The sequence below is a fragment of the Astyanax mexicanus genome, chromosome 17, assembly GCF_023375975.1.
Source record: "Astyanax mexicanus isolate ESR-SI-001 chromosome 17, AstMex3_surface, whole genome shotgun sequence".
NCBI lineage: Eukaryota > Metazoa > Chordata > Actinopteri > Characiformes > Acestrorhamphidae > Astyanax > Astyanax mexicanus.
This window is the reverse complement of record NC_064424.1, coordinates 34899266-34922942: the sequence shown is the minus strand read 5'-3', so window position 1 is coordinate 34922942 and position 23677 is coordinate 34899266. Positions and strand designations below refer to the sequence as shown.

Sequence of the window (23677 nt, the reverse complement as noted above, 5' to 3'; positions counted from 1 at the left end):
CTTTAATTACAGACTGCAGTTTTGCCTCAGTCACGTAGGACACTATTATTATTTAATTACAGACTGTAGTTCTGCTTCAGTCATTTAGGACACCATTATTCTTTAATTACAGACTGTAGTTCTGCTTCAGTAATGTAGGAGACTATAATTCTTTAATAACAGACTGCAATTCTGCTTCAGTCATGTAGGACACTCTTATTCTATAATTACAGACTGTAGTTCTGCTTCAGTCATGTAGGACACTATAATTCTTTAATTACAGACATTAGTCCTGCTTCAGTCATGTAGGACACTATAATTATTTAATTACAGACTGTAGTTCTGCTTCAGTCATGTAGGGCACTATAATTCTCTAATTACAGACTGTAGTTCTGCTTCAGTCATGTAGGACACGATAATTCTTTAATTATAGACTGTAGTTCTGCTTCAGTCATGTAGGGCACTATAATTCTTTAATTACAGACTGTATTTCTGCTTTAGTCATGTAGGACACTATTATTTTTTAATTACAGACTGTAGTTCTGCTTCATTCATGTAAGGCACTATAATTCTTTAATTGCAGACTGTAGTCGTGCTTCAGTCATGTAGGACACTGTTATTCTTTTATTACATTCTTTAGTTCTGCTTCTGTCATTTAGGACACAATTGTTCTTTAATTGCAGACTGTAGTTCTGCTTCAGTCATGTAGGACACTATTATTATTTAATTAAAGACTGTAGTTCTGCTTCAGTCATGTAGGGCACTATAATTCTCTAATTACAGACTGTAGTTCTGCTTCAGTCATGTAGGACACGATTATTCTCTAATTACAGACTGTAGTTCTGCTTCAGTCATGTAGGACATGATTATTCTTTAATTACAGACTGTAGTTCTGATTCAGTCATGTAGGGCACTATAATTCTTTAATTACAGACTGTATTTCTGCTTTAGTCATGTAGGACACTATTATTCTTTAATTGCAGACTGTGGTTCTGCTTCATTCATATAGGACACAATTATTCTTTAATTACAGACTGTAGTTCTGCTTCAGTCATTTAGGACACTATAATTCTTTAATTACAGACTGTAGTTCTGCTTTAGTCATGTAGGACACTATTATTGTTTAATTACAGACTGCAGTTTTGCCTCAGTCATGTAGGACACTATTATTATTTAATTACAGACTGTAGTTCTGCTTCAGTCATTTAGGACACCATTATTCTTTAATTACAGACTGTAGTTCTGCTTCAGTAATGTAGGAGACTATAATTCTTTAATAACAGACTGCAATTCTGCTTCAGTCATGTAGGACACTCTTATTCTATAATTACAGACTGTAGTTCTGCTTCAGTCATGTAGGACACTATAATTCTTTAATTACAGACTGTAGTCCTGCTTCAGTCATGTAGGACACTATAATTATTTAATTACAGACTGTAGTTCTGCTTCAGTCATGAAGGGCACTATAATTCTTTAATTGCAGACTGTCGTTCTGCTTCATTCATATAGGACACAATTATTCTTTGATTACAGACTGTAGTTCTGCTTCAGTCATTTAGGACACTATAATTCTTTGATTACAGACTGTAGTTCTGGTTTAGTCATGTAGGACACTATTATTCTTTAATTACAGACTGCAGTTTTGCCTCAGTCATGTAGGACACTATTATTATTTAATTACAGACTGTAGTTCTGCTTCAGTCATTTAGGACACCATTATTCTTTAATTACAGACTGTAGTTCTGCTTCAGTAATGTAGGAGACTATAATTCTTTAATAACAGACTGCAATTCTGCTTCAGTCATGTAGGACACTCTTATTCTATAATTACAGACTGTAGTTCTGCTTCAGTCATGTAGGACACTATCATTCTTTAATTACAGACTGTAGTCCTGCTTCAGTCATGTAGGACACTATAATTATTTAATCACAGACTGTAGTTCTGCTTCAGTCATGTAGGGCACTATAATTCTCTAATTACAGACTTTAGTTCTGCTTCAGTCATGTAGGACACTCTTATTCTATAATTACAGACTGTAGTTCTGCTTCAGTCATGTAGGGCACCATAATTCTTTAATTACAGACTGTAGTCCTGCTTCAGTCATGTAGGACACTATAATTATTTAATTACAGACTTTAGTTCTGCTTCAGTCATGTAGGACACTATTATTCTTTGATTACAGACTCTAGTCCTGCTTCAGTCATGTAGGACATTATTATTCTTTGATTACAGACTGTAGTTCTGCTTCAGTCATGTAGGACACTAAAATTCTTTAATTACAGACAGTAGTTCTGCTTCAGTCATGTAGGACACTATTATTCTTTAATTACAGACTGTAGTTCTACTTCAGTCATGTAGGACACTATTATTTTTTAATTACAGACTGTAGTTCAGCTTCAGTCATGTAGGACACTATAATTATTTAATTACAGACTGTAGTTCTGCTTCAGTCATGTAGGGCACTATAATTCTCTAATTACAGACTGTAGTTCTGCTTCAGTCATGTAGGACACGATAATTCTTTAATTACAGACTGTAGTTCTGCTTCAGTCATGTAGGACACTATTATTCTTTAATTACAGACTGCAGTTTTGCCTCAGTCACGTAGGACACTATTATTATTTAATTACAGACTGTAGTTCTGCTTCAGTCATTTAGGACACCATTATTCTTAAATTACAGACTGTAGTTCTGCTTCAGTAATGTAGGAGACTATAATTCTTTAATAACAGACTGCAATTCTGCTTCGGTCATGTAGGACACTCTTATTCTATAATTACAGACTGTAGTTCTGCTTCAGTCATGTAGGACACTATAATTCTTTAATTACAGACTGTAGTCCTGCTTCAGTCATGTAGGACACTATAATTATTTAATTACAGACTGTAGTTCTGCTTCAGTCATGTAGGGCACTATAATTCTCTAATTACAGACTGTAGTTCTGCTTCAGTCATGTAGGACACGATTATTCTTTAATTACAGACTGTAGTTCTGCCTCAGTCATGTAGGGCACTATAATTCTTTAATTACAGACTGTATTTCTGCTTTAGTCATGTAGGACACTATTATTTTTTTAATTACAGACTGTAGTTCTGCTTCAGTCATGTAGGGCACTATAATTATTTAATTGCAGACTGTAGTTCTGCTTCAGTCATGTAGGACACTATTATTCTTTGATTACAGACTGTAGTTCTGCTTCAGTCATGTAGGACAGTATAATTAAAGGCAAGGCAAGACTTTACATGAGGTTTATTTGTATAGCACCTTTCATACACAGTGGCAATTGTGTTACATAAACAAGGAACTATTCAAATTAAAAATAAGAATGAGGAAAAAAGGTTACAGTACAGAAATGTTATTGAGTTTAAACTGAGCTAAAAGCTGCTCAAACAGGTCTTTCTTCTGGTCTGGTCTGGTGTGTGTGAGTGTGTATGTTTTTGTTTTAGTAGAAGTCGAGCAATTTTGCTTTTTGGAATGAAGATGGTTTTATTTTTACTTCCCTGTATTGTGGTTTTCTACCACAAAGATCTCTTTCATTTTCTTCGACTGGATCATTCCTGCATGTCAGATGTTTTCTTGCTTGAAACAGTGGTTATGTTTGGACCAGGTTAAGTCCTACCATTAAAAATGATAGTTAAAAATACAACAGTATGTTTATACAAACAATGCAATAGTATATTTCTAATAAAAATAATACAACTTTATACACAATACTTTATACACATATTATTTAAAATAATACAATTGCAACAGATTTCTTACTAAGTGATTATATAGCTTTTTATTGTTTGTCTGGTTTATATACAATAATTTAGTGCTTTATGTTTTTAAAAAAAATACTACTGTAATTGTTACTGCTACACATGCCTTTTTAATATATAAATCCATATAAGCTTAGGTACAACAAAATTAAAACACTGAATTAGAGCCAACCTGTGGCAAATGCAATGCAAGAAACTCAGGCCACATGGTGCAGCTAACCAGCTAGCTAACTGAGCTGAGATTCAACATTAAACACTTAATTGCTCAAAATCCCCAAATCAATCAATTTAAATACACAGAATTATATAATACTAACCAACGTGGAACATACCTGGAATGAATGTAGCACACACAAATAGCTCTCACTTCTTGGTCAGCTCTCAGCTAGGGAGACAGGCTTGCCTTAGCATATTATTAGCTCAATATTACCATCAGATTCTAATTATATATTGTGAATTTAATAAAAGTCCAGTTGGTTTATTATTATTTTTAATTGTATTTGTTATTGTCAATATTTATTAAATAAATAACAAATAAACAAATAAAGTAAACCAAAACAAATGAGGGGTAACGATAATAAACAATGAAATAAACAGGGAACAAACGTGAGATAAACTAACATAAATAAACAGAAAGAAATAAACCAAGAAACAAACGAGAAACAGAAATAATACATAACTAAACAGGGCAGGGATATATATATACAAGGAAATAAACAGGGAACAAGAAAAGACAAGAAATAAACAAGAAGATATAAATACAGAACAAGGACTAGGGCTAAGGCTATAAATACAAAGAAACACGGAGAGACAAACAACAGGAGAAGGTGCAAAGACCGACAGCAAACACTGACACAGGAGGGCTATTTAACACACACGGGAAGTGGAAACACCTGAGCTACACATAGACACAGATGGAAAAGTACTGGGACAGAACACAGGGGCACAGGTCACGTAGGACACACACAGGCACGAGGACAGACAGGAAACAGGGCCAGGACATGACAGAAGTCCCCCCATAAACGAGCAGCTCCCGAGGCACGTAAAAACAAACCCCGGCGGGGAGAGGCCAGGAAAAACAAGGGGCGAGACATGGGGCATAAAGAGACTGGACGGGAGACTGTACAGGGCTCATAGACTGGACAGGGAACAAGGACTGGACAGCGAACAGAGACTGGATGGGGAACTAGACATGAGACGGAGACTGGACGGGGAACTGGACAGGGGACGGAGACTGGACGGGGAACTGGACAGTAGACGGAGATTGGACAGGACCAATCAGGGACAATGGGAACAGGGAAAAAAAAACATCAACAGGGACAGACACAAACACGGTGACAGAAACAGGAACAGAAAAACCACCGGGGACAGGAACTCTTTGTGGGGAAGGAGGACAGTGGGTTGAGGCCCTGTATAGATTACAGAGGCCTCAATAAGATCATGGTTAAGAACCCTTACCCCTTGCCCCATGTCATCCACCTTTGAGACACTGTAGCAGGGTACAGTCTTTACCAAACTGGACCTGCGCAGTGCCTACAACCTGGTTAGGCTCAGGGTGGGTGACAAATGGAGGACAGCGTTCATCACCCCATCTGGGCATTATTAGTACCTGGTTATGCCCTTCAGGTTGATGAACGCCCTCATCGTCTTCCAGGGGTACATTAACGAGGTTCTCCGGAGGTGTTGGACCGGTGCGTGTTCGTTTACTGAGACAACATTCTTATATACAGTCGCTCTCTGAATGGACACATTACCCACATCTGATGGGTTCTCCAGCTACTCCTGGACAACGACCTCTACATCAAACAGGAGTTCCATGCGCAGACCATCTCGTTTTTGGGCTTTGTCGTGTCACATAACACACTGCGCATGGTCCCCACCAAGGTCAAGGTGGTCCAGAACTGGCCCCGACAGACTTCGGTGCGCCTGGTCCAGCGCTTCCTGGGCTTCGCCAATTTCTTCCGCCGATTTTTGTGAGGAACTTTAGCTCTGTGGCAGCCCTGCTAACTGCTCTGATGAGGAAGACATCGGGGTGACTGCCCGATGCTGGACTCCTGTTTGTCGTGGAGGTGGACTCCTCCGAAGTAGGCGTGGGTGCGGTCTTATCTCAGCAGGTGGGGCTGGATGGCCGACTGCACCCATGTGCCTACTACTCCCACTGTCTATCCCCTGTGGAGCAGAGGTATGACGTTGGAGACGGGGAGCTCCTGGCCGTGAAGCTGGCTCTAGAAGAGTGGAGGCATTGGCTTGAGGGAGCGGAACACCCTTTTCTGGTCTGGACTGACCATAAAAACCTGGCTTACATCCAGCAGGCCAAGTGCCTGAACCCACGCCAGGCCAGATGGGGGCTTCCCCCGGTTTGACTTCAACTTGTCATATCGTTCAGGGACCAAGAACATCAAACCGGACGCCCTCTCTCACCAGTGAGAACCCTTTCCTCTTCCAGATCCTGTTTATCAACACTATTCTTCTGGGCGATTTGTGCTGCTTCAGACAGGTCTCTTTTCAGATGTGGAACAAACTTATAATGGCTGACAATACCATCATTCTCAAGAATATTGTGAACCAAGATGTAAAAGTTGGCTCACTGAATCCATAAATACAGAAAAAGTCGTTCCACAAGTGGTGGGGCAAAAAAAGGATCTAGTCTGCCAGACTACATTATTATTACTGTCCCCTTCTTAAACCAGAAATACCAGCATATAAAAAAATCATGATTAAAATTCATTTTTAAGTGATTGACACCCAACCTGGCTCTCCACTGTCCGCTGTATTACATTACTGCTCTACAACCCTGCACTGATCAACATTAACCCCTCACACATACTCACACTCAGAACCTGTTTCTACATTAGCTTTAGCTCTCCAGTATCTTTTATGTGCCCATCATCTACTCACACTCATAACTCAAAACCTATACATTAGCTATAGTTCTCTATAATCTCTCTTTATTGTTGTTTTTGTTCTGTTATTTGTAGTGTCCAGGTTGACCCGTGCGGGATGGGTTCCTCTGACTGAGTCTTGATTCCTCGTAAGGTTTTCCTTGCCACTGTTGTCACCACAATTTCTAGAATCACTGTGGTGCTCGCTCATAAGAAGCTTAGACCTGGGCTGTGACCGAAATGGCTCCCTATTTACTAGTTAGGGCACTATTGAGTATTTCAGCCATTTTTCTTTGAGTGTCCGAATCATAAGGGGGGATTCGAACGTGATTTTGAGGGCATTAAAACTCCCATAATGCATCATGATTTATAGTAAACATCGCTGCTTACTAAGCGAGCTACATGTGTCCCAAAATGCATTGCGGGTTTCGCTACTAAGCAACAGACAGCCGAAGAAACGGAGCGGACAGCGAGCCATTAGGGTTGCCAGATTGTTACAGAGGGATTCAGACAAAACCAATTCACTGGGTAAAACGTGTTTCAAATCCGCCAAAATACTGAGAAAACCACCCAAACAGTGGTTTATATTACAGGGTTTATTTCAACATGATCTTAACTAAAACAACTTAATTAACTTATCCTAAATATCACTAATTACAAAAAACGATATGTAAATGAGTTTATCTGCATGTTTGTACTATGTGTTGTGCCTTGTATCATTGGACACACGAACCAAAAACAGTAAATACAGTACATAAAAATAACCTTGCAAGCAATGAAAGAAAGAAATACATATAATAACGAACAGCTTCAAATTTTCATCAGCATGACTTAAAGCTCTGTCTCTGCATGGTTAGATATCTAACTATGCGTCTGGGTTGCCTGCATGCACGTGTTCATTCCAGGAGATTTTTATTTCACTTGTGAGCATCAAGGAGCCCTTACTGATATGCAGTATAGGACTCCCGCAACTGCCAGAAAACTTGGGAAGTCTGTTGTCCGTACAGGCCACCCAGCCACGCTTTCGTTTCAACATGTGCAAATGTATAAGGTGCATGGCCAGCACAAGTATGATGTATAAGTTTGTCTTGTTATTTCTTTTATCTATGTAGGGGATTAACTTTAATATATAATACTAAACAGTTTTTTTTCTGACAGGAGCGCACTGTAACAACAGTGTGCTGTGACAACAATGTTGGCACTGTCCTGCTGGTAGAACTAGAGGCCACGCCATGCTTTCTGCATTTCTTTAAGGACTGGTTCTGTGCCAAGCTGGTGGTGACCACACCTGAAGGAGATGAAGTCGTCTTCCCCTGTTACCAGTGGCTGGACAGCAAAAAGCCAATCGTCTCTCTCCGGAACAGCAAGGGTTAGCACAGCTTCTGATACATTACTGATTTATTACAGGAATGTCTTAATAATACAGAAATACAGTGTTTGCTAACTAGTTGTCTTAAGAATGTAATGAGCTTCCAAAAAAAATGTTTTAAAAAAATTATACTAGGGATGCAACCTGTTTTGGCAACCGTTTAGGGGTCCGTTTCCCAAAAGCGTAGGTGCTAAGTACGTTAGCAATTTACATAGTCTGGACGTTGCAGCTGCGACACAAGTGTTTCCCAAAAGCGTAGTTGAAACTATGGAGGTAACCACGTTAGTAACTTACATAGTGCGAACCTTAGTTAAGCTACTCAGGTGTTTCAAAAAACGTAGTTTCAGTGAACGTTCGCAACTACCGTGGTTCAGCTGCGTCGTTCCAACTACAGCTCTAGACCTGTCGTTAAGAGCTTAGTTCCTTATGATTGCTTCATCAGTGATGCAAAGTGCAGATGATGAATGGTAGGATTCGAAAAGCTGATAAATCACATTAATATTACTGCACGAGGATTTAAGATGTCGAGTGTTTTGAACATGTACCTAAATATTTTATCAATGTTTGTGTTTAATTACATTTATTGAGTCACTTCACTTTTACCCATGTGCGCCCAGGGAAAATAATCTAATGCAGTACTCAAATGTATTTTGAAAATGAAAATGTAGCTTTATTTGGCAAACATGAATTCAGTGTAGTGAAAAAAAGTGCACTGAAGTGCTGTTTAGCTAACATGTTTTTTACAGTCTTGGAAAGATGTATGTCAATTATTCAAGCAAGCAAGCATCTATCTATCGTATATAACCTCATACAATATCTATCTATCTATCTATCTATCTATCTATCTATCTATCTAATATAACTTCATACAATATCTTTCTATCTAACTATCTTATGGATTCCCTCTCTCTCCCACATATACACCCACCTTCACAAAATCCACTTCTCTCTATTACTCACATTAAATAGGCCACCATATAATTGCTTAAAAAAAGGTTCTGCACTTTGTCTCAAATAGGCTTGCTAAACACCCCAGCCAATGTGTTTCCATTCTTTTCCTCTTCTTTCTTTGATCTTCCATTCTCTCCTTTTCTTAACCCCTCTGCCTTTCTTTATGTTTTTCTCTTTCCCTTTAATTTTTACACAGTGTATTATCCCGTTTATTATATACTTTGTTTCGACCTACATCCACAAATCAGATCAACATACAAACACAAATCCTGCAACCTGTTATGCATTCACACACACACACACACACACACACAGACAGACAGACAGTATTACTTAAACACACACCATTTAACATTCGTATAACCAAACATGCCGCAACTGAAATTTGTTACATTGAATATACGTGTTATTGGATCTCAGGAAAAAATCATGAGTGAATTTGGTCTTGCCGATGGTTGGCGATTATCACACCCAAACACAAAAGAATTTACATTCCATTCACCAGTTCATCATTTTTTTTTCCCGCATAGACTTCTTTCTAATTAGTAATTTAATTAATCAGAACATCACTTATACACAGATCCACCCGATTACAATAAGTGACCTTGACCATGTTTCAATCATACTGAAAGAAGAACAACATAAACCAACTTTTAGGTGGCACTTCAATACATCCCTACTAAACGACCCAGAATTTTCCACTTATATTGAGAGGGAGTGGGCATCCTTCCTTGATATAAATGATTCCCCAGAAATCCAGTCAACAATCCTATGGGAAACTGCTAAGGCAATTTTAAGAGGTAAAAATGATCCTATTCTACATATAAGAAAAAAAGAATACAGAAAAATAATTGAATTTAGAGCAAAAAGAGGAGAGTATTAGCGTTATTTCACGCTCCTAGCGTTACCATCTTCACTTATTCCCACTTTTGATTTCAAGCTAACTTTCGTGGTGTTAGTCTGTATGAATCATACACCGTTTTGTAGTTAAGTTTCAGTTCTGTTACAGTTGTGGTGGAACTACTTTTTGGCGGAAGGCACAGTCCATATTAAAGCATATTCAAACTGAATTTCTTAAAGTTCTTTGATTTATTTTCTTTATTCATTTTGTAAAAATAAACTGTTGTATAAAAGCAATAGAACACGAGAGGGAGTGTGTTATCACGAATAACATCACGGCTGTGATCACTGCACACTTTCACTGCTTTTAGACTATTTGGCCCGTTTTCTGTGCTACAACTGTACACTCTCGCCGCTTTTGGACTCTTTGGCCCGTTTTCTGCGCTATAACTGCACACTCACATCTTTTTAACTCTTTGGCTCGTTTTCTGCACTACAACTGCACACTCTCACTGCTTTTAGACTCTTTGGCCCGTTTTCTGCACACTCTCACCGCTGTTAGACTCTTTGGCGCGTTTTCTGCGCTACAACTGCACACACATCTTTTTAACTCTTTGGCACGTTTTCTGCACTACAACTGCACACTCTCACCGCTGTTAGACTCTTTGGCCTGTTTTCTGCGCTACAACTGCACACTCAAACCTTTTAACTCTTTGGCTTGTTTTCTGCGCTACAACTGCACACTATCACTGCATTTAGACTCTTTGGCACGTTTTCTGCACTACAACCGCACACTCACATCTTTTTTAACTCTTTGGCTCGTTTTCTGCACTACAACTGCACACTCTCACTGCTTTTTAACTCTTTTGCTTGTTTTCTGCACTACAACTGCACACTCTCACGGCTTTTTAACACTTTGACCCGTTTTCTGCGCTACAACTGTACACTCTTGCCGCTTTTAGACTCTTTGGCTGATTTTCTGCACTACAACTGTAAACTCTCACCGCTTTTAGACTCTTTGGCCCGCTTTCTGCACTACAACTGTACATTCACATCTTTTTTAACTCTTTGGCTCATTTTCTGCACTACAACTGCACACTCTTATTGCTTTTAGACTCTTTGGCTCACTTTCTGTGGTACAACTGTACACTCTCACAGCTTTTTAACTCTTTGGCTCGTTTTCTGCACTACAACTGCACACTCTCACAGCTTTTTAACGCTTTGGCCCGTTTTCTGCGCTACAACTGTAAACTCTCACCGCTTTTAGACTCTTTGGCTCACTTTCTGTGCTACAACTGTACACTCTCACAGCTTTTTAACTCTTTTGCTTGTTTTCTCCACTACAACTGCACACTCCCACAGCTTTTAGACACTTTGGCCCGTTTTCTGCCCTACAACTGTAAACTCTCGCCACTTTTAGACTTATTCGCTCGTTTTCTGCGCTACAACTGCACACTCTTACTGCTTTTAGACTCTTTGGCTTGTTTTCTGCACTAAAACTGTACACTCTCACCCCTTTTAGACTCTTTGGCTCATTTTCTGTGCTACAACTGCACACTTTCACTGCTTTTTAACTCTTTGGCTTGTTTTCTGCACAACAAATAATGAAATATACCACTTTAAATAATACTTTTTTCCTGATTACTTTCATTTACACACCATTTTACTTGACTTACTATCTTTATCTTTGACAGTGTTGTGTAAACTAAGATTTTTCAAATTGATGTTTAATATCATGATGTCTCTTGATATTAAACTCCTTAATTATGGCAACTTTTAGATTCTTTTGGCCCGTTTTTCTGCGCTAGAAATGCACACTCTCTCCGCTTTTAGACTCTTTGGCCCGTTTTTCTGCTCTAGAAATGCGCACCCTTTCCGCTTTTAGATTCTTTTGCCCCGTTTTTCTGCGCTAGAAATGCACACTCTCTCCGCTTTTAGACTCTTTGGCCCGTTTTTCTGCTCTAGAAATGCGCACCCTTTCCGCTTTTAGATTCTTTTGCCCCGTTTTTCTGCGCTAGAAATGCACACTCTCTCCGCTTTTAGACTCTTTGGCCCGTTTTTCTGCTCTAGAAATGCGCACTCTCTCCGCTTTTAGACTCTTTTGCTCCGTTTTTCTGCGCTAGAAATGCACACCCTCTCCGCTTTTAGACTCTTTGGCCCGTTTTTCTGCTCTAGAAATGCGCACTCTCTCCGCTTTTAGACTCTTTGGCCCGTGTTTCTGCTCTAGAAATGCACACTCTCTCCGCTTTTAGACTCTTTTGCTCCGTTTTTCTGCGCTAGAAATGCGCACTCTCTCCGCTTTCAGACTCTTTGGCCTGTTTTCTGCGCTACAACTGCACACTCAAACCTTTTAACTCTTTGGCTTGTTTTCTGCGCTACAACTGCACACTATCACTGCATTTAGACTCTTTGGCACGTTTTCTGCACTACAACCGCACACTCACATCTTTTTTAACTCTTTGGCTCGTTTTCTGCACTACAACTGCACACTCTCACTGCTTTTTAACTCTTTTGCTTGTTTTCTGCACTACAACTGCACACTCTCACGGCTTTTTAACACTTTGACCCGTTTTCTGCGCTACAACTGTACACTCTTGCCGCTTTTAGACTCTTTGGCTGATTTTCTGCACTACAACTGTAAACTCTCACCGCTTTTAGACTCTTTGGCCCGCTTTCTGCACTACAACTGTACATTCACATCTTTTTTAACTCTTTGGCTCATTTTCTGCACTACAACTGCACACTCTTATTGCTTTTAGACTCTTTGGCTCACTTTCTGTGGTACAACTGTACACTCTCACAGCTTTTTAACTCTTTGGCTCGTTTTCTGCACTACAACTGCACACTCTCACAGCTTTTTAACGCTTTGGCCCGTTTTCTGCGCTACAACTGTAAACTCTCACCGCTTTTAGACTCTTTGGCTCACTTTCTGTGCTACAACTGTACACTCTCACAGCTTTTTAACTCTTTTGCTTGTTTTCTCCACTACAACTGCACACTCCCACAGCTTTTAGACACTTTGGCCCGTTTTCTGCCCTACAACTGTAAACTCTCGCCACTTTTAGACTTATTCGCTCGTTTTCTGCGCTACAACTGCACACTCTTACTGCTTTTAGACTCTTTGGCTTGTTTTCTGCACTACAACTGTACACTCTCACCCCTTTTAGACTCTTTGGCTCATTTTCTGTGCTACAACTGCACACTTTCACTGCTTTTTAACTCTTTGGCTTGTTTTCTGCACAACAAATAATGAAATATACCACTTTAAATAATACTTTTTTCCTGATTACTTTCATTTACACACCATTTTACTTGACTTACTATCTTTATCTTTGACAGTGTTGTGTAAACTAAGATTTTTCAAATTGATGTTTAATATCATGATGTCTCTTGATATTAAACTCCTTAATTATGGCAACTTTTAGATTCTTTTGGCCCGTTTTTCTGCGCTAGAAATGCGCACCCTTTCCGCTTTTAGATTCTTTTGCCCCGTTTTTCTGCGCTAGAAATGCACACTCTCTCCGCTTTTAGACTCTTTGGCCCGTTTTTCTGCTCTAGAAATGCGCACTCTCTCCGCTTTCAGACTCTTTTGGTCCGTTTTTCTGCGCTAGAAATGCACACCCTCTCCGCTTTTATACTCTTTGGCCCGTGTTTCTGCTCTAGAAATGCACACTCTCTCCGCTTTTAGACTCTTTTGCTCCGTTTTTCTGCGCTAGAAATGCGCACTCTCTCCGCTTTCAGACTCTTTTGGTCTGTTTTTCTGCGCTAGAAACGCGCAGATTATAAAAACCTGCTTAAGAGCGGGCCAGGTTTCATTCTATTTCTAAAATACTCGAGTTCAGATCACTTTTTGTCCTCGTTGGCTTGCTTGTTAGTTCTCGCCAGCCATGCAGCATTAAGCGATTCCTCCCCCTTAGCCATGTGCGCATGTTGACAGCTGTGTGCTTGAACCGGCTGTAAAACCTGGCTGTAGGTTAACCACTTGGTTACCTCGGCTGGCGGAATTCCATCGCTGGTGGCGGAGCGCCGTGCTGCCACAATATATATCTTTATAACCATAAAAAAGGCTTTTAATATTTATCAACACTGTTTAAGTGGAAAATTGTTGATTTTTGTCAGTAGGGGTGCCAAAAATCATTAGTTAAAATGATTGTTTTTAACTAAAATTCTGGTACCCGTGCTGCTGGGGAAAAAAAAACTATTTTTAGAGATCCATTTATTTTTTACACAGTGTGGCAGTTCATTTGGTGCTTATATTTTGTTTTGTTTAGGTATAAAGTGTATTTGACACTGACATATCTGCAAAGCAACAGTAATCATGTGTAAATTCCAGAAAATGTTCCTAATTTCAGTAGAATAATAAAATTAATAATTTATATGGTATGTTTTGTTAATATTGGCAGCTTAAAGTTATTAAAACAGATAATTCATTTATTCCACATTTCATTGACCAGTGTATTTTTCATTTTAGTGTGATTTTCTAACTCTTGGTAAAAATGCAGAATATAAAATTGTTGTTTAATTGTGTCATTGTTTTAACCATTTGCAGGAGTGTCCAAACAACGGCCCGTTTCCTTTTTTAGAGTGACCCGTGAGGTATTTTAGAAATAAAATGAAAGTTAGCCCACTATTAAGCAGGTTTTTATAATGTGAGATTCAAAGTTTGAATGCTAGGTGTCAGAAAATGGGCCAAAGAGTCTAAAAGTGGAGAAAGTGTACAGTTGTATTGCAGAAAACGAGCCAAAGAGTCTAAATGTGGCGAGAGTGTACAGTTGTAGTACAAGAAATGGGCCAAAGAGTTAAAAAGCTGTTACGAGCCAAAGTGTCTGAAGGCTCATACTGATTCATACGGTATACGGTTGTGCAATTTTGAACCCTAGAACAGCACCACCAAAGAAACATGCTAGGAGTTCAAATAATGTCACTCTAACTCACTGTTCCCAGCTGCGAGAAAGAATGGAATTGTGGCTGATTTTAATACTGTAATGGCTCTAATGGCTTAAATTATTTATTAAAATATTAAGTTTTGTAAAGGAAACCGTGTTAAAGTTGCTGGTGTATCTCTTTTTAAGGTCTTTTGTTTACATTCTTTAGCTGTTTTTCTGCTAATAAAGTTTGATTACCTCATATATTGTGTAATTTTGTGGGGCAAAGTAAACCCAATAGTATGCAAAGCCTTAATTTAAAGCCTTAGTGTTTTATTTTATATGTACTCCTAACAATAGAGTAAGTCTAATAATAATAAATAATACATATAAATAATAATTAAAAATACATCAATATGCATTTTTGGGCATTCCCCCCAGCACTAGTTTAGTGTCTATTATTAACTCCACAATTTTTGTCTGCTCTGTGTAGTTCAATTGATTTTTCATCCTTTTTATTTAAATCATCTCTAATATGTATTTTCTGAATTTATCTGATATAACAGCTTAATTCTAATTCTTCAAGTTAAAGGTGCTTCCTCCTTTAAACAGCTATAGCATGTATTTGTATCAGGCTACAAACAGGGCTGCTTTATGAATTCATGCAACGCAACTATGTCTGACACTGTTTTACTCTTATTCAGTCTGGGCATACCTTTTGCTAATGTTACTTTTATACTTTTTTCACTTACTGTAGTCATATTTAAATGGCAAAGCTTTTAATTATCATTTATCAGTTTTAAAATCTGTTGTTTCACTTGTGCTTTTTAAAACATGTTGAACCACAGCATCTAAAATGCATTTATGCAAGGGCATAGGAGCGGGCTTGATATTGGGGGGGACACATTTGCCAATTTGAACCCAAGCCCACCCTATAGTTTCCTAGAACAACATTTGTGGAAATTACTTTTAATCACAAACAATCATTTTTTCTGTATTTTGTTTATTATTAGTTAACATCCAAGTAAAGGTGATTTTACAACCTAAACATGTTACTCCACGTTACAGTTACTGTTGTTAAAAAAAATTATGCATGCAATGTCTGAATTATATATATATGACAAAAATGATCAGTTATCACCTAATATTTAAAATAATAATAATAAACAGTTTTGGTTATCATTATTATTATTATTATTATTATTATTATTATTATTATTATTATTATGTATTGGCATGTCAATTCTGTTGTATATTTACATTTTCTCCACTCGTTTAAAAAAAAAAAAGCTTTCAGTCCTGCACTTTTTTTTACTGAGAGCTCTTCCTAAGATGGTGTCCTTTTATGTAAAAGAATGTAACTACATTTCATAAAGATAACGTCAGGACATGTGGTCTTACTGTGAACTACAAATGAACAGAAGTCACGTTACAGCAGTGTTTCTACTGCGTATTAAAACTGTTCTGCATATTCTAGAGCTTCCTCTGCTTTAAATGCACTTAATAAAGTAAGTGGTGGTATGATGTGTCTAATACACTGCTGATATACATTATTAATTTAGGCTCCATAGGGGGCTAAAGGATTTTAACAGGGGAACTCAGTAAAGGACTGTTTATTAGCTGATCAGGTGGAAAACACAATTTTGGGGCAGTGATCAGGGTTAAGAAACTGCTTTGAACTACCAAACTAAAATAGTGTACTAAATTCTGTCTATCCACTACATCTGGCTTCTAGCTAACTAGTTATCTACATGAAGTTTCGTTCATTATAGCACAGTAAGTCATAAACACAGTTTGAAAATGAAATAGTGATTAGCTGATCAGGTACAGGGCAAGATGAACATTACATATATTGTTCATTTTTTTCTTTAACCTTGACTCCCTATCTATCCTATCTAGTCCAAAGCAGAAATTCACTCTCGCATTGACACTCTTCGCACTCATGTATTTGTCGTTGCATTTACATCCTTAATTCCTTCCATTATTTTTCTCCCTACCAAATCCAAGTTTCCTTCTGCCTGACAGCCAACAAACTGCGTGCAGTCCTTCAGGGCAGGTCCCCAAACTATGATCCACAGCCATACTGACCCACACTCATTTCAGTCCCATGCATTTTCATTCATGCTCAAGCCATAGAGTTTCTGTGTCCCGGCAGCCACCAAAATGTATATTGTCGCTGTCCTATGAAAAACACCTATCTTCATTTTTGTCGATTTTTAGTTTGCTACATAATTTGAACAGAAAAACTGTCCATTACACTGTGATAAAATTTCTTGTTGAACAGACCAATAGAAACTCTTCAAAATGACCTGAAATAAAGTATTTTTACATTGACTTCCATTGAAAGTTGAAAAGGTGTTTTCTCTCCTGTAAAGTTGCTGTTTTGGAGAAAAGTGTTTTTCATTGGACAGCGTCGATATGCTCTAATAGGGCAGGTAACTACAACCACCTCGCAAACACTTAGTAACAAAATGCATTGCAAGCCTCGTTACTAAGCAAGAGACAGCAGAACCAACAGAGCGGAGAGTCTAAACATATACCATTCCAACACCCTATTGATCTAAATGCATTCCATTGCACCTGCACACGTCACACCCACACTCTAGCAAGAACATAGCAGGTATACAGTGCTGGCCAAAAGTATTGTCACCCCTGCAATTCTGTCAGATAATACTCAATTACTTCCAGAAAATGATTGCAATCACAAATGCTTTGATATTAATATCTTCATTTATTTAGCTTGCAATGAAAAAACACAAAAGAGAACGAAAAAAGGTCAAATCAATTATCATTTTACACAAAACTCCAAAAATGAGCCGGACAAAGGTATTGGCACCCTCAGTCCAATACTTGGTAGCACAACCTTTAGACAAAATAACTGCGAAAAAACGCTTCCGGTAACCATCAAGGAGTTTCTTACAATTCTCTGCTGGAATTTTAGACCATTCTTCTTTGGCAAACTGCTCCAGGTCCCTGAGATTTTAAGGATGGCTTCTCCAAACTGCCATTTTGAGATCTCTCCACAGGTGTTCTATGTGATTCAGATCTGGACTCATTGCTGACCACTTTAGAAGTCTCCAGTGCTTTCTCTCAAACCATTTTCTAGGGCTTTTTGAAGTGTTTTTTGGGCCATTGTCCCGCTGGAAGACCCATGACCTCTGAGGGAGACCCAGCTTTCTCACACTGGGCCCTACATTATGCTGCAAATTTGTGTTGGTAGTCTTCAGACTTCATAATGCCATGCACACGATCAAGCAGTCCAGTGCAGAGGCAGCAAAGGAACCCCAAACTTCAGGAAACCTCCACCATGTTTGACTGTAGGGACCGTGTTCTTTTCTTTGAAGGCCTCGTTTTTTTCCTGTAAACTCTATGTTCATGTCTTTTCCCAAAAAGCTCTACTTTTGTCTCATCTGACCAGAGAACATTCTTCCAAAAGGTTTTTGGCTTTTTCAGGTAAGAAAACTCCAGCCTGGCTTTTTTATGTCTCTGGGTCAGAAGTGGGGTCTTCCTGTGTATCCTACCATAGAGTCCCTTTTCATTCAGATGCAGACGGATAGAACCGGTTGACACTGTTGTACCCTCGGACTGCAGGGCAGCTTGAACTTGTTTGGATGTTAGTCAAGGTTCTTTATCCACCATCCGCACAATCTTTCGTTGACATCTCTCGTCAATGTTTCTTTTCCGTCCACATCTAGGGAGGTTAGCCACAGTGCTATGGGTTTTAAACTTCTTGATGACACTGCGCACAGTAGACACAGGAACATTCAGGTCTTTGGAGATGGACTTGAGATTGTGGTACATACAAGGACAAAGGACAGAGGTTGAGTCAACTTTAATCCATTTTAATGGCTGCAAGTGTGATTTAGTTATTGCCACCACCTGTTATGTGCCACAGGTAAGGTTCTGTTAATTACACAAATTAGAGAAGCATCACATTTTTCAAAGGGTGCCAATACAGGGTGCCAATAGGGTCCACCCCCTTTTTTATGTTTGGTGTGGAATCCAATTTGGCTTTTTGACAATTTAGCAAAATGTCCCAACTAAACTTCTTTAATATATTTACATTGTACTTAAATACATTTATTTTCAAGGTTTATATATGCAGCTGAAACAGGGAGCCAAGTGCATTACAAACTTGTCAACATTAACTCTTTAATATAACATTATGGTCATTATAGCTTTTATAAAAATGTGTGTAGTGAACTATAGGCTTCCCTGGCGGAGCCTAAGATTTTGTCCTAATTGGCATTTTTTCCCCTTCATTACTTAACTTTTGTTCTGTAAGTCGTTTTGAAACCAGTAAATTTACATGTTTACTTAAAAGTTTTTTTCCACACCATACCAAACATAATGAATCAGTTTCTATTTCATTTTCTGTGTAGCTACACTTGTCCAGAAGGAAACAGAAATTGCCCTCCACTTCCAAAGGCGACAGGAGCTCAAGGAGAGGCAGCAGAACTTCAGGTGAGTGTATTTGGTACCAGTGTAACCTGTTTAATCAGTTTTTACAAAACAACAGGTGGTCTCAGCATTCTTGAAAGATACCCCTCACCAGTGGAACAGGAACTGGCACACGCACACTTTCACCCATTTTTCAGTCTTTTATTTAATATAATAAATAATAATTCATGACCTCCATTAAAAATAATCTCATTAATAAGGTCTCTGATTAAAATCATAGACTGGGGCGGATCTGGAAGTTCTGGGGCCCCAAGCAATGTTTTTTTTTTCTGTGGGCCCTGATCAAATGGATACTTTTGTATAGTAAAATGCAATATTGACTGACAACCTAGCTGTCTCAGGTACCTTATCCTCGTCAGACGTTTCATTTTTTGCTGCTGCAAAAAAAATAGTGAACTTTGTCAGACTTTCGGTGTTGGACTTCTGTTCCTTATTTATTTATTTATTTATTTTATAATTTTTTTTTGCCAACCTTTTGGCCAGCAGGGGGCCCCCTGATCCCTGGGGCCCCAAGCAAATGCATGGTTTGCGTGGTGGTAAAATCCGCCCCTGCTGCTGCTGAGGAACAGTGGCTCAGAGGGACCAAATATAGCGTACCTGCAGTTCACCACTTGCCACCAGGGGGCACAAAAGCTCAATTATGTGTGATTTATCTTACAGTCATAATTCTCTCAAAGATCACGATCTACTGCCTAAATTGGCCTACCTCATTTACTCATTTACATTATCTCTGTCCTGCAGATGGAGGAAAAATTATGATTTACCCTCCAGCATTGATGCAGATTCAGCGTCTGATTTGCCGAGTGAGGTCAGATTCTCATTCACTAAGGACATGGAAATGAAGTTCACCGCTGTGGAAGTGTAAGATCCAGTTCATTACCTGTTACCAAATACGATATAATACTAACAATCACAATTAATGGGTAATTATCAGTGCCTTTTATAGTCTTAAATCTTGTATAGTTTTTATTATTTTGATGTATCATATTTATAAGACTTAAACTATTTATAAGACTCCAGACTAGACAGAAAACATTATTTTCTTTTCTTTTTTTTTTTTTTACTTTTTAATACCGTGGTATTTTACCACAACAGAGGGGACAGCTTAAGCTTTACCTCAAATAAGTATGGAGACAATATGAATATTTTAAAATATGAGAAAATCTTGAAAATACTTGAAAATGTACTATGCTGGGACACAAAAGGCACATTATATTAATATTAACCCTTAATTCAAGCTACCAATGTGTTTCTCAGACTGGCTGAGCTGGAGCTTGAGAGTTTGATGGCCTGCTCAGAATCATGGCGCAGTTTCAACCAACTTCAATCAATCCTCCGTCACCCCGAACCCAACAAGGCTGGAGGTGAGTTTCTCAGAGTTCTAAATAAATATTATCTGTTCAGGCTCTAGCAGTCTGATCAGGTGTGATTAATATAAACTACGTATTCTTACAGCTTACGTCCAGCAGCACTGGCAGGAAGACGAGTTCTTCGGCTATCAGACGCTCAATGGATTGAACCCCATGCTGATTGAGCTCTGCACCAAGCTGCCAAGAAATTTTCCCGTCACTAATACCATGGTCAGGTCTTCTTTGGAAGGAAGCAGTTTGAAGACGGAAATGAAGGTGATTATGTAACACACACACACAGGTGCAGGAAGCTGGAAGATTTATTCTGCTTGAATAAAACAGAGGCACAATTAGCACATGCAGCATTGACCGTTCTCTCTCAGTCCCCCGTCCAAGCATCACCTATTATACAATGAATGTGAAGTGAATGTTATTGGTTAAATGCACTGTAAAAAATGTGCTGTGAAATTTACAGTAAGTAACTGGCAGCAATTGACAAGAAACTTACTGTGAAATAAAATCACACTAACTAACTGGTAAAAACTTTACAGTAAATTACTGCAAAAACAAAAATCACTGTTTAAAAAAAAATGGTTTATTAAACGCATCATGTTAATAAGAGGCTCTCAGGGCAAGTCAAAGTTTTTTATAGAAAAATAAAACTCTTCATAAAAAAATATAGATAGATAGATGGATAGATAGATAGATAGATAGATAGATAGATAGATAGATAGATAGATAGATAGATAGATAGATAGATAGACAGACAGACAGACAGACAGACAGATAGATAGATAGATAGATACTTTATTTATCCCGAAGGAAATTTAGGCATCCAGCAGGCAACAACACAATACAATAAGAAACAGATTCAAACATAAATTAAAACAGAAGAATAGAGAAAAAAATATATATATATAAGGCTATACAAAAAACGTACTATACAAGGCAAGATATATATCTGTAAACAGAGCAGTGCAGTAGATGTTGCTGATATTCATTAAATAATTAACAGAGCAAAGTGCAGTGTGCAATGACATTGATTATGAAAGTGGCTGATGTGACACAGAAATATAATATAAATATGCATCTGTAACAAATATAGTTCTAAATGGAGATTGTGAATATGTGAATACCCAATCATGAGGAAGGTATACTTAAATGTAAGCGAGGTTGGGGAAGTGTTAATATAAATAATTAAGTTATTGAATAATGTCCATGTGGTGTGCCTGGATTAAACTCAGTCGTCAGCAGCATCCCGTCCCCGATGGGAGGAGTTAAAGAGTCTGATGGCTCTCGGAATGAAGGATTTTCTGAGTCAGTCTGTTGTGCAGCTCTGTGACAGCAGTCTGCCACTGAACACACTCCTCTGCTTCATGATGGTGGTGTGAAGTGGGTGACTATCATTGTTCATGATAGAAAGCAGTTTATCCAAAGTCCTTCTCTCAGCTATTGTAACCAGAGAGTCCAGCTCCATTCCAACCACTGCCCCGGCCCTCCTGACCAGCTTGTCCAGCCGTGATGCATCTCTCCTCTTCATGTTGCCTCCCCAGCACACCACAGCGTAGAAGAGAATGCTGGATACAATTGACTGGTAGAACATCTGCAGAAGCTTCTTACAGATGTTAAAGGATCGCAGTCTCCTCAGGAAATAGAGCCGGTTCTGTCCCTTCCTGTACAGGGTGTCTGTATTTGTTGACCAGTCCAGTTTGTTGTCCAGCTGCAGACCAAGGTACTTGTAGGTCTTCACTGTCTCCACATCAACCCCCTCGATGGAGACTGGCTGCAAGGGTGGTCCAGACCTACGGAAGTCCACCACCATCTCCTTGGTCTTGGATATGTTTAACTGCAGTTGGTTCAGTCGGCACCAAGCAACAAAGTCTTCCACCTGTCTCCTGTACTCCTCCTCCTGACCACCCTTCACACACCCAACGATGGCAGTGCCATCCGAGAATTTCTGCAGGACTTGAGTTCACGCTGGATGTTCTTCAACTCCTCCTGGTTCTTGTCTTTAAAGGCCTTCTTCTTTTTGTTTAAGAGGTCCTTTACGTCGCTTGTAATCCAGGGCTTGTTGTTAGCAAAGCAGCGAACAGTTCTTACAGGAACCACATTGTCCATGCAAAAGTTCAGATAGTCAGTTGTGCAGTCTGTTACCCCCTCAATGTCCTCACCGTGAGAGTCCTGCAGAACACTCCAATCTGTGGATGCAAAGCAGTCCTTCAGGGTCTCCTCTGCCTCCTGAGACCACTTCCTGAAGGAGCGTGTTGTGGTTGAATTTGAACAAACACAGAACATTTAAGAGAAAGTTTTAAAATTAAACATGCCAGGCTGGCAAACGTTTAAATCTAATTAAAATTTAGCTTAACTTATTTTTATTTTATTTTTATTTATTTTTTGCAACTTGCTTTTTCATCTAGCAGTCTTATTCTGATTTTGATACTTTGACTACTGTGACATAAAACAATATAATTAGATTTAGATTTGAGTTAGTTAATAGACAGCATTTTGCTCTGTGATACATGGAATGGTGGATTCAGTGCTGCTCTACTTTTCAAACGTCTTCTTTTTCTTCTTCTTTTTCTTCTCCTTATTCATGTTGTTGGTGGGTTGATTGTCCATTAGTGGATTATTACAGTGTATTACCTACTTTTCTACAGTAGGTATTAGGATAGTAGGGTTATAACTGTGATTTTGACATTTTCAACTTAATTACTGTGGTTTTGGCCGCATTCTGAGTAAAATACTGTAAAAGTATTTATAGTAATTAATTGTGCAGGAACACAGTATACTACTGTGGATTTCACAGCATTTTTTTTACAGTGTGGTGCATTCAATCACTGACACAATTGACTTTTTTTACACTAAAAACTTTGTTAAAAATGCAACTGTATGCATTACACCATTAAATATTTCAAGTTTCAGGTCAGTTACAGTATATTTAATCATCAAATACTGCCACTATGATCAGAGCATTGTCATCCTTTGCAGATTTTATGAATTTCGCTTGTGTCACGAGAGCGATTTGTGACCTTTTCCAGTCGCAGTTCGCAATTTCTACAGGAAGCGCGTTTTACAAAAAATATTGCTCGCAAATAAGCTGAATTTCTGCGACTTCTTCAGAGCTAGCGCCAATCCGGGTTTGACCCGCAAATACCATATACAGCGCAAACCCAGATTTGCGTTACCACTGAAGTAGTTAAATAAAATTTATATTAAGTC

The 23677-nt window shown here is 38.6% G+C and overlaps 1 protein-coding gene across 1 annotated transcript in view; it reads left to right on the top strand.

Moving 5' to 3' along the window:
• LOC125782479 (polyunsaturated fatty acid lipoxygenase ALOX15B-like) overlaps positions 1–23677 on the top strand; it is a 72367-nt gene that overhangs the window by 9345 nt on the left and 39345 nt on the right. The window contains exons 2-8 of the mRNA XM_049466687.1: positions 5518–5661; positions 5811–6098; positions 7782–7992; positions 19031–19114; positions 19851–19917; positions 20367–20473; positions 20565–20734. Of these exons, the coding sequence (XP_049322644.1) occupies positions 5518–5661; positions 5811–6098; positions 7782–7992; positions 19031–19114; positions 19851–19917; positions 20367–20473; positions 20565–20734 (1071 nt within the window). The remainder of the gene's footprint in view (positions 1–5517; positions 5662–5810; positions 6099–7781; positions 7993–19030; positions 19115–19850; positions 19918–20366; positions 20474–20564; positions 20735–23677) is intronic.